The sequence below is a fragment of the Etheostoma spectabile genome, chromosome 13 (assembly GCF_008692095.1).
Source record: "Etheostoma spectabile isolate EspeVRDwgs_2016 chromosome 13, UIUC_Espe_1.0, whole genome shotgun sequence".
Lineage (NCBI taxonomy): Eukaryota > Metazoa > Chordata > Actinopteri > Perciformes > Percidae > Etheostoma > Etheostoma spectabile.
The window spans coordinates 19,462,348-19,473,935 of NC_045745.1; the positions used below are offsets into that span (position 1 = coordinate 19,462,348).

An 11,588-nucleotide genomic window follows, 5' to 3' on the forward strand; every position below is an offset into this window, starting at 1 on the left:
ACACACACACACACACACACACACACACACACATATTTATATATAAATGTTGGAAAAATGTTTCCTTCTATATTCATAAGCCTTTGTTTGCTAGCTGCTGTGATTAAACAGGCCATTATTTTATAATGGAGACCTCAAACAAACAATTGCATGTAATGTTCCACCATATTATCACAGGAATAACAGAGTGGCATGGGCATGTGTCCACCCACAGAAATACGCCTAGTGGATGTCTGAAAAAGCCTACAAGATATTTGCTGTATTGATTTGAAGAACTGAATAGATAGGTTAAGAGCTCTGTGTTACTAATAGACATACAACAAAACGTTGCAATCTATTCAGTGTATTGATGTGTTTTACCCAGCACATTTTCCAGGTGCTGTATAGAAAACATAGGACACAGCACTGAGGTCAAGCCCTTCAAAAGAAGTGTGGATTACAAAAATAAATGGCCTCTTCAATGTGAAACCTTCCAGATTTGTCATGAATCATACTCTTACTTGGATGCGTTAATCTGGTGGGCTGGTCATTTTCTAAATTAGGGAGTTTAATTTTTGGGGGGATACTTTCCTACCTTTAACATTTAATAGTGTACACGGTTGTTAATTGTATGCTACCTCTTTTAAAAACGTTTTCTGTAATATATATTTAAGTATTTTCTTTGTATCAGTTTTGGGGGTATTTCTGTTTCTGCTACATTTGTTTTCTTAATAAAATAGTTTATTTAGTTGACCATGACATAAGCATGATGTAACCAATTATGTGCCCACATACTCTTTGTCATGTTGTCACTGGCCTGATGTGTGGAAACATTGCACTGTTGATTCTAATAATGCTGATTTCCGACTAAATCGCTGCTCTTGGCCTAAGTAAAGCTTCAGAATAGGAACTACAAAGTGTGTGGTCTTCATGCTTCAGCAATTCTGTGTGAATTCCCCTTTCTGAAGCACTATGAACCCAGAGTAAACACTTGTGTGCTTTTACCTGCTCTCTCATCATTGTAGATCCCATGGGACAGAGGAGGCCAAGAACAGTTCTGTGACCCAGTTTCGCCTTGCTCTGGCTCCCTTGTGGAATACTAAGTGAGAATGGGAGCTGAAATGACCACGCTCAGTTTTGGCAGTACTGGTGGCAGATTTTTTTAGCAGACTAGTCACAAGCTAGAGAGGTTTCTTCTCTCATCTTAGAAATAGCAAGCATTTGATTGCTGATGGGGTTTCTGGCCAGGCTGCTGATACAACATACAGTCGGCTCTTCAACAGAGTGTGACGCTATCTAACATAAGACAAAGTAATGGAAATGCCAGCAGAAAGATAGGTATAGGCGTGGGGATAGTGGGCTGTAATGGTCCAGGGGTGCTTGTTCTGGCATGACTTTGGTTCACCAACACCTTAGAGGATTTGGTCAGTGCTTTCAACTGCTAACACTGATTTTGATTGATCATCTCTGCCTTGCAGCATAAGGATAGTGTTGAAAGAAATGCAATTTTGGCAGCCACTGAAAAACATCCTGTGGCTCAGTGCAGTTCATATCTGATTATGGAGCAGGTAGTCATATTAGAAAGGGGTTTGTTACCGGTATTGTTTTGAAAAAAGGAAAACTGGTAACTCACCCATCTGCAAATGGAAGTCAAATACAAACATTACGCATTTAACATAATATCTTATGTTTAAACCTTACAGGGAGAATGTATGTTATCTGTAACGTAATGTAATCCTTGAAGATGGTGATGTTGCCGCAGACAAAATGTATTATTGCATGAAGGTGATTACTCAGATCTGAAACCATTTGCTATTGTGGCGATATTACCATTTTGTGTTTCCTTTCCAGTTATATCATCCTAAAACAGCACAAAATGTGGTTGATTGCAGTTATGACTAAAATGTAATGACTAGGAATTATGCAGTGTGTTGCATTTGTTTTTATTGTTAGGTTTCATTTTGTTTTTTAAGCTGGGAAGACACAAACAAACATTCCTAACCCAGGGTGAAAACATCAAACATTTAAGAAATGATTTTCACACATTACAGTCATAGACGTTCCCGTTAGAATTATGATGCTGCTTCGACTACAGGGAGCATTTAGATTTTTGCAAGATAACAGCCGTACATATCAAACATTTTTGATGTAATAGCAAAAGAATCAATCCTCGACTCATGCACACATATGGTGACCATCTATGACCTTTGCTATCTTTATAGACTACATTTGCTACATTTTAATAATTAAATATTAGTCAAGGGTGTTGGTGATATGATAACCCTGCTGTGTTAATAATCTAACACAAAATAAATATAGCACAACTTTCAAACAGCAGCTAGACACAATAAAAATTAGGAGTTTTATTTAATTCTCCTACTGTATGGGTAAAGCTTTAAAATTAAATCTTAAACTAAATTTGTATGGCAATAACCTGAGAATGAGACTAATTTAAAAAAAACATTGTAATTGCCACCATTTAACCTCCTGAGCGGGCCCACTATTGACATTTATTTAACTGTTCTCCTTTTCTTATCTCTATCTATCGCTAGTTAAAAAAACAAACAAATATTATGGTGCAAATCCGCCATCATAATAGCAATGCGCCAAGGTACAAACGCGCCTGCTTTTAAAGGGAATGGGACATGGTACGCTGATTGGTTTATTGCATGTTACGCCCAAAACATACTTATGAATTAATGAAGACACTAAGTATAACCCTTTTGAACCATGCGCCCGGCCTATGTTTTCTGCCCCAAATGCACCTGTGTCATGTGCGTCACGCCATACGCTTAGATCTTTAAAATAGAGCCCTCTGTGTCATCTTCTTACCGTCCTTAAACCAGGAGAGCATTTCAGCATTGCTTGGTTGGGCTCTTTAATCATTGAAGAAGGAGGCATCAGTTACCTTCATACAGTACATCATGTTGGGATATAAATGGTTTTCTTCTCTCTGTTGAATGGAGAGAGGAGACAGGAACAGAGCAGCCTTTCCAGTACATGAAATACAAAGCAAGCATGTTTGCATCATTTTAATTAAACTGATAACTCTGTCGTGGAACCCGATTTTATCAGGAAGAAGGGTGTGACAACAATGAGGTGATTATGTATTTGGGTTATCGCAAGCCATGTTCACTGCACACAGTAATTGTATTTTATGATTTTGTGCCGGCTGCACAATTTATAATTCCCCTTTCCAGTGATGGCTTATGTTTCCTAGTAGTGCTTCAAAACACCCCACCAAGAACACTTTGGATTAGAACAATAATATGCCGCTGAGACAATTGTGCTAAAACCCTTAGCACATGGGGACTACACACAAAGTCTCTCTCTCTCTCTCTCTCTTTTTCTCTCTCTGTCTCTCTCTCTCTCTCTCTCTCTCTGTCTCTCTCTCTCATGGGTGTCAGCCAAACAGTGCTATTTGCTGGAACAGGACTGGCACTTCTCCAGACCATGGGGGTAGCAGGCTTGGCAACGCAGATCACTGATGGACTCATTGAAGCGGTTCGCCAGCATGGACAGCTTGCTACCGTGACACAGAGAGCAGGGAGCGCAGCCCGAACCACCACAATGCTGGCAGCTGTTGGCCTCCTGGAGACAGAACAAACACATTAGAGAGGAGAAGAGGAGGTGAAGGAGAGAAACTGTAAGGTTAGGCACAGGGTAAGAAAGGGAGGAAGAGGTTGGAATGGGTGAGAAAGACAAGACAACAAAATATGGATAGAGATTGAACTGAAAATGGAAGCTTTTTTTCAGCCATATCTTAATTATAGCTGTATGTATATATTTAAATGTTGAATTAAATGCATCAATAATCTATAATAAACCACAATTTTACATTGATATAAATTACAAATGACTACACTGCAACTATTGTTGCAACACCTTTAGCCAGTTCATAAATGGCGAACAGTAACACACACATCAAGTTTAAGTGTCCGGCATGCTAGAAAACACTAAACAACCTAAACGACAGGGGATTTTTCCATTAATATATATAATTAAATGCATTTGGTAAATAGCTGTGTTGTGGGATAATACACAGCCAGCTGGTCATTTTTACAGCCAGCTGGTCATTACAACTACATTTATAACAACAAGCAGCTGCCTGTAGATTACTGATGACACAAGGGGTGGATACAAACAGAAGATGTAAATCTTTACAAACTAAACCACTAGCAACGTGTATTTAAGAATTTAAAGGCCACAAACTAAATGCTCTATAAAGTGCAGCTCCTTTAACACTGCTGGTTACACCTTTAAATCAGATAATGAGTAACCATTGGACCCCCATTGACTGAAACGCACCACAAACAGCAGGTGTTCAACCCTCATGACATTTCACTACACACACGCTTTTTCTTTTAATGAATAATGGTTTGACTTAGTGTAGAGTTCGGTGCATCTAAACCTACACTACATGTAGGGTTCAATGATACAGTCACGCATTTCATTGCGAAGATCAGCTGTTATGTAATCTACGTCCAGACTGGGTAAATAGTCGGTTTTCTATTATGAAAAAAAGTCACTGGTACCTGCTAACAGGTACATTTTTTTTCATGAAAAGTTGCAAACTACTGATTGGTCGAAGAGAATCGTCACTATTCACTGCGTCATCATTGCACAGTCCTGAACCAACCCACCATGTTTAAATAGTTTAGCCAGTATTTTTTGCTGGCTTGAGCTTCTTTTGAAACTAAATTTGTCTTCTGGCTGTGGCAACAGCCACATGTCGAGAATCAAAAACAACATCCCTTTGACGTTCTGTGTGTGTGCGTGTGTCGCGTTAGGTCACAGCAGTTTCCTGCTATGACAACTAGCCACGATTTGCCTCACGCATCAGGCGGTACTAATCTGCAATGGAAAAAGGAAGACGGGGCACCGCGGCCCAGTCAAGCAGGTACCATTAACAGAAAAAAAGCCTGTAGAAATAAAAAAACTAAAACAGTGAAACATTAACTACTTTGGAGTTTGGGCAACAAAGGCAAAGATGATAAAGTAAAGAAAGTAACAAAGAGGAGTGAGATTGCCAAATAATGGGAAAAAAGCTGAGAATGAACTTTTTTCATCTAGAGACAGAGCAAATGAGAAAATAACGAGAAAGGTGAGAATGGAATGGAGGGAGTGAGGGGAAGAGAACAGTAATCAGCCAAGGAGGTGAGCGGGAGGGGATAATAGTGAGCTGGGTATCCTTGCGGGCTGGCAAGTGGCAAGCAAATGCTGCAAGGGCAGAGTAAAACTGTGGACTCATCAGTATGTGTTCACCGTTGACAGATAACATTAGGACAATGGGGTGGCAGTTGTTGCAGCGGTAGAGGGCAACAGCAAAAGAAAAGAGAAGCAGGGAAATGAGGTGGCAGTTCCAATGAAACAGAGGAGAATGTAGGACCTGAATAAACACTCATCTGTGAACAGTTTCAAATTCAACAATTCCCCCAAACCATAAAACAATATAGGTTGTTTATTCCTACCCTCTAATATGACCCATGGAAGCGTTTTAAAAAGTAACGCTTTAAGTGGTGGCAGGAAATACCACCCACAGGAGCATTTTCTGTCCCCGTAACTAAACCAAAGAACCTAACAGTTGCAGTCTTGAACATTTCAAAGACATTTAGACAACAAAACTACATAGTTAAGTTTTAAAAAAGATTGCAGTTTGGAAGTGCCTGATGTCGGATAACGGCTAATCGAAAAAGGCAGAGAGGTGGAGTGGGAATTGAACTGACGTGGGCCCAATGAAACCTACAGTCTATGCTTGGCTCCTGTAAAGGCAGCCACCTGTCACTCGCGGAACTACCTTAATTATGCAGAACTTTAAGCTTGGATATAATTTAAATGAGAAGTTATGAAAGGTGACTTAGACACATAACACCAAAACCATTATAGACACCAAAACCATTTTTTTTTGTACTAGGTGCTAAACAAGTTTAATGCTGCGGTAAAGTTGGGCCTTTTAGAGCGAGCCTCAAGTGGCCACTTGATGAACTGCGGTTTTCGGCACTTTGACATTAACTTAATTTTTTAACTCCGGCGTTGCCACTTGGTTAAAATCAGTATGTCTGTTACGTTACTTCACTTCCGGTTACGCAGGTGACGCAAAATGTGACATAGTTCCGTTTTTTTTCATTTGTTCCATGAAGTAAAAAGTCCTGTTTGTTTGACTCATGAACCACCTCGTACTATACTTTGTCACCTTACTTCCTGCTTGGCTCCTGTCATAATTACTAAGGCAATAGAAGGCACCACCACTATGAATGGAAATGACTCAAATTGCTGCTTGAATAAACAATTTATGTACAGTAGGCGTTATTCTAGGGGACAACAGTCTCTTCAAATTGCAACAATATGGCTGCACAGACAATCCTGAAGGTACATCCTTGAGAGCACAGATAAAGTGAAGAAAGGATAGCTGTAGACATACAGTATGCAGAGATAGAGAGAGAGGGGGAACGAAGTAGAAGATATGTTGACAGAGACTGAGACACCAACAAACAAGAACAAGGTGTTAAAAACCGCACCACACTAGAGAGAATAATTTGGCCAAGGATCATTACCTTGGTTTCTGCGTCGCTAATATGTTTCTCCTCCTTCTCCTCCCCATCCTGTGTACAAAGAGCTTTAGCCCTCCTCCTGCTCCCCCTCTCCCTGGCTTTTGGGTATCCATCCAAGTCCCCAGGGGGCACTGTGTAGTGCCGCAACGCTTCAGGCTTCCTCTGTGGTGCTCTGATGATGCGCAGATTGCTGGTGTAGATGATTATCTTACCAAAGTCCAACACTGAAGACTTAAGAAAACCGCACATGTCAGATAATCCTACATCAATATTACACATCAACAAAACAACAGCTCGGGCATCCTAAAATTAAGCATTTTAATTAGCCTTGATTTTTGTTGGATATTTCCCACAATGCCCAGATTCCATTCCTGCAACTAAGAGAGTGTGCCCACATTTTGCTGTGGGCTTGATGTGTGGGTGAGAAGAGGTTCTCTAGTTGAATGAAGCTGGCTTCTGGTGGTGGAGAAACTGGAAAATACAATACTTCCTTTTTTAACATAGATTTTTGTACTGTATGACTATCTAGAGTCTGGAGGGAAAGGCTTAATATTGAATACTAACAAAACATTTATTGAATTTAACTGGATCTATGTAATCTCCATTTAGTTGTTGAACAAAACATCAAAGTTGGTCCAGAGAGGAAACGTACATATCACTTTATGAGTATTAGGTGTACATTTTACTTGATGACCATGAAGTTGCGAGGTGTGGTGAGCCACTGGTTTCCTCATACTGTCTGCATTCACATTTTTTGTATTGAAATGTTTTCTTTAAACAGCATCCTCAATGTTACTTGACATAGAAACAGGAGTCTACTGGATAATGTAATGACCCTATAGTTTTGTGTAATTATATTAGTCATTTTGGCATGATGGACAGCTAAAAATACTACAACAGGTCATTAATGAGCCTAAGCTGCTGTTGCCATGGAGAAGAAGCCAGACGAAGGTGTGAAACAAAACACATTTCAGAACGCAAAACCAGCAACATAGTTGCGGAATAATTCAAAAATTGAGCCAAAACATAACATCATTTTTAATTGGATGTTTCGTGCCAAAATGCACCTTGCATTAGAGTTCTACAGTATCACAGTTTTTACATCACATCACATGTCATTTTAGCTGACACTTTTATCTAAAGCGACTTACATTGCTATATACGTCAACTATACGAGAAGCTATGGGTTAAGTGTCTTGCTCAGGGACACATTGGCTGATGTTTTGCAGTTTAAGCCCATATCTCCCACACAAAAGACGTGGCATAGCCATTGCGCCATCAACACCCATTTTTAAGTACACAGGCTTGTACATTTAACTTTCTATAAACCAAATATTTTTTAATCACAGTTTGTTTACCTTTTACACTAATGATTCAACTGGAAGAGTTTTTTGCCGACAACATTAAGTCGATTAACGTTGTCTGTTGGGGAAAGTGAATCAGAAAAATTCTTGTTTATGGGAAAAAAGTATCAGCATTTTACTACACATCGGCAGGACTGCATTGTTGATTGCCAAGAGTTAGTGATTACTTTGCTAATCCCTGGCATTTATGACTTTACTGATCCCTCATTTTTTGAGCTTAGTGTTTAGGAACTTTTCTAAATGATCTGGCACAGTAGGTTGCATTTTTTAATCGTGGCGACGAGTGTGCGACTATCCCTAAAACCTGTATTCCATTGTGGCGAGTGGGTGGTGTGGTGGTTACAGTAGCTCTTCCAGGACCACTGTGCCGTCCTTTCAACAATGCCCTAAAAAGAATAAACTAAATCCAAATTGCTGTTTTAAACTGATAAATGTGATAAACACTGGCCTTGGTCACCAGGACCAAGCATGCCTTTGTTTGGAGGATAAAAGAATGAAACTGATACTGAAGCCAGCAGGCGATGTAGCTGACCTCCCTCTCAGCCTGCTGCACTAATGAAGCCAGCGCCACAGCAGCTCAGTAACCGTGGCTTTTTCCTTCCAGATGAACAATTTTGTAGCTGTTTTGTATAGTATTTGTTCCATGCAGTTGGTGCTTTAATTACACAAGGATTCTTTTCATTTTCTATTTTAAGTCTTGATTGCTTGTTCTGTTCTAAAGATGTATAAATGAATTATTAAATGACTGCATTGGCTGGTAATTGTGTATGTGTTTATTTTGGTGTGTCAGTGTGCTTTTTAGCATATGTAGACTTCTCTGTGCTCTGTGGGGTTTGAAAAATATATAACAAAATGTCCAAGGAGCTGTGATACTTTCTTAATATAATTCCCTTTATGTATATATCCAAAGAGATGCTGCATAGTGATCATGCTCCAAAATTAGTAACTTATTCATTGAAAGGGTGTCATAAACACTATTATAATTTTAAGGTGTTATCCAACTTTTTCTGTACTGTAGGTGTTTGAAATAGCAGAAATAATTCTACATATCACATCCATAAATAAGTGCATATGTTGAGATGACCATGTTGCTGGTGCTACTTAACAATCTCTATTGTTGTCTACTGTTGTTTTTTTAAGATAACATTAAACTGTTGCCATGGATATTTAAATTAATGTTCAGCTAAATGTAAAAGTTTTCAATTCTAGTAAATTTAAACTGCAGAATGAATCAAGACAACAACAAAATGTCAGTACATTTAGGCAGACAAAACTGACGTTGCTAGTGGGAAATCTAGTCTTAGATGATCTTGTTGAAGATCAAAATTTATAAAATCAATACCAGCAAGCATTGCTTACTTTGGCATCTCCTTCTGCTTCCTCAGTCTGGCCTGTAGCAGGCTTGTAGCTTCCCATTCCTCTGTACACGTTTATTCTCTGGGCAATGAGCCCTGTTGGAGGATAGACACCTGGGTACAGAACAAAACATGTTGTCAGGATAGAGTGAGAACTTGTACAAGAGATTTAAAGATTTTTTCTTCTATTTTTTGCGCATTTTCAGGCTTTTATTGACAAGACAGCTGAAGAAATGAAAGGGGAGAGATAGGGGGAATGACACGCAGCAAAGGGCAGCAAGTTGGAGTAGAATCCAGGCCCGCTGCGTAAACCACTATAGACGGTTGCTCTACCAACTGAGCTATCTGGGTACCCACAAGAGATTTGATATTCATGTTTAAGTTTCATCCACAAAAAGTGCATATGTCTTAGGGCTGTGACACACCAACTTGATAATCGGCCATCGGACAGTCTGGCGAGGTCGGTAGCTTGAGTCTGATCGGTGTGTTTCGTGCCGTCATGCGTCCCGTGTGGTCCTGAGGGGCCGTCAGCCTTCATTTTGGAGGACCTGACATGCTCAGTCAGAAGGCGGGCACTGCCAGCAGTCAAACTTAAAGGACCAGTTTGATTGGTGGAGTGCAAAACCAGAAACGATGAGCGGGATGAGCGGGATGAGCGGGACTAACGCCTCAAAATCTGATGAAAATCTTTTAAACTGACCTTTGTTGATCTGAAATGACAGATTCAGCAACTGCATGGCCTATTTCTCGCTTAAAATCTTTTCAGAAACACGTTTCGGTGAGTAAAATATGAGATTGTATTCTGAACAAGCCGCCATGACAGTCTGGCTTTGAAAATCAGACTGACGTGACATGTTTGTCCAATCAGCTGCCGGTTTTCATTTTGGGGCGACAATACAGATTAGCACGACCTGCTGTTATGGAGACGTATTATGTCTCGTCGCTTTGGTGTGTTCCGAGGCACTTTTTTGACCAACTCAGGGAGGCTGATTAGTCCACCTGCCTTTTCTGCCGAGGGTCGGCCGTCTGGTTGGTGTGTCAAGGGCTTTACGCAGTTGTAAGTCTTGGTTAACTCTGAGATAACAGCTTACAATGCTCAGTCATAAGGTAGCAGTCTGTACCTGACTAGTCTGGATCAACAACAGTTCATTTATCGGATAATCTCCGGGTGTTCGGCCGGATGTGCCTCGCCTTGCAAAACTTGGTTTGTTTCAGGGAACAGCAACACACTTTGAGTTAGCAAGCTAAACGCTGAAAATGGCAGATTTTGTAGAAATTTGGATTATGCAACAAGGCTGGCCTGCATGGCTCTTTCAGGGAATCATCTAATTTAAATAGCTCACGTTACTGTATTGTGTAAACAGTTAATTTAATTATGTGGCGTTTTCTTTTGCAGGGTACAAATGTTCCACCAAAACAAGTTCCTTCTCAAGACCATTATACAGAGCCTCTGTTGCTGAGTCCAGAGTTTAGCAACGGCCAAGACAATTGTGATCGTTTTAAAGAAATGCAAACTAATGGTTTTTTGCCTTATGTCTTTCAATGTATGTGTAAAGGAGCCAGATCTAACTCTAGAGCACGGGGTCTGGTATTGCGAGACTAGTACTGGACTAACTGTGACCACCCAGGTTAGTTTTTCCAAAATCCTCCAAAACAAAAATGTATTCAAAAGTTTTTAAAAGGAGCAGACTTAAATTTTCGTGACCACTTGCCGGGCAACCAATACAGACTACAGGAAGTCCTGAAGAAGAAATAGTTTGACACATAACCCCCTGTCAGAGGGCTAATTGTAACTTTTACACTTGAGTTTCTGTAGAGATTAAACACATTAAATTTGTTAATTAGTGATCTTTAGAAGTGCTAATAGGCTAGCTCTTTCCTCCCGTTTCCAGTCTTTGTGTTAAACTAAGTGAAGTGGCTGCTTGCTGTTGCTTCATTTTTACTGTACAGATATGATTGTGGCATTAATTCTCATCTAACTCCCTGCAACAAAGCACATGTGTGCATTGTTGCGCTAACTGCACACTTTACACTAATTCTGATAATACATTACAGTAGAAACATACAATATCATAGGCATACTAACAATTGCTCAGTATTTCAGCATTTCATACTATTCCAAGTATTATTTCTTACATATTAACTGCCAAAATAGTGGACTGTAACACCATTTGCTCTTAGAAATTAGCCATATTTGTTTTAGCAATAGATTGTGAACTGCATCATCACCACAGAGACAATATGTTTGTACAACTGGGTGAGAAAAACATGGTGGTTTCAGCTCAGCATGTTCTACTTCTCCATCAGAAATAAATTACGGAAATATATATATATATATA

General features: G+C 39.7%; 1 protein-coding gene across 2 annotated transcripts in view; it reads right to left on the bottom strand.

Annotated features, from left to right (window-relative positions):
• Nucleotides 1–1,906: 1,906 nt before the first annotated feature.
• grxcr2 (glutaredoxin and cysteine rich domain containing 2) overlaps nucleotides 1,907–11,588 on the bottom strand; it is a 27,884-nt gene continuing 18,202 nt past the window's right edge. For both annotated transcript variants that reach the window (XM_032532952.1, XM_032532953.1), the window contains 3 exons: nucleotides 9,254–9,363; nucleotides 6,534–6,761; nucleotides 1,907–3,570 (listed from right to left, as the gene is read on the bottom strand). In XM_032532952.1, the coding sequence (XP_032388843.1) occupies nucleotides 3,397–3,570; nucleotides 6,534–6,761; nucleotides 9,254–9,363 (512 nt within the window). In that variant the 3' untranslated portion in view covers nucleotides 1,907–3,396. The remainder of the gene's footprint in view (nucleotides 3,571–6,533; nucleotides 6,762–9,253; nucleotides 9,364–11,588) is intronic.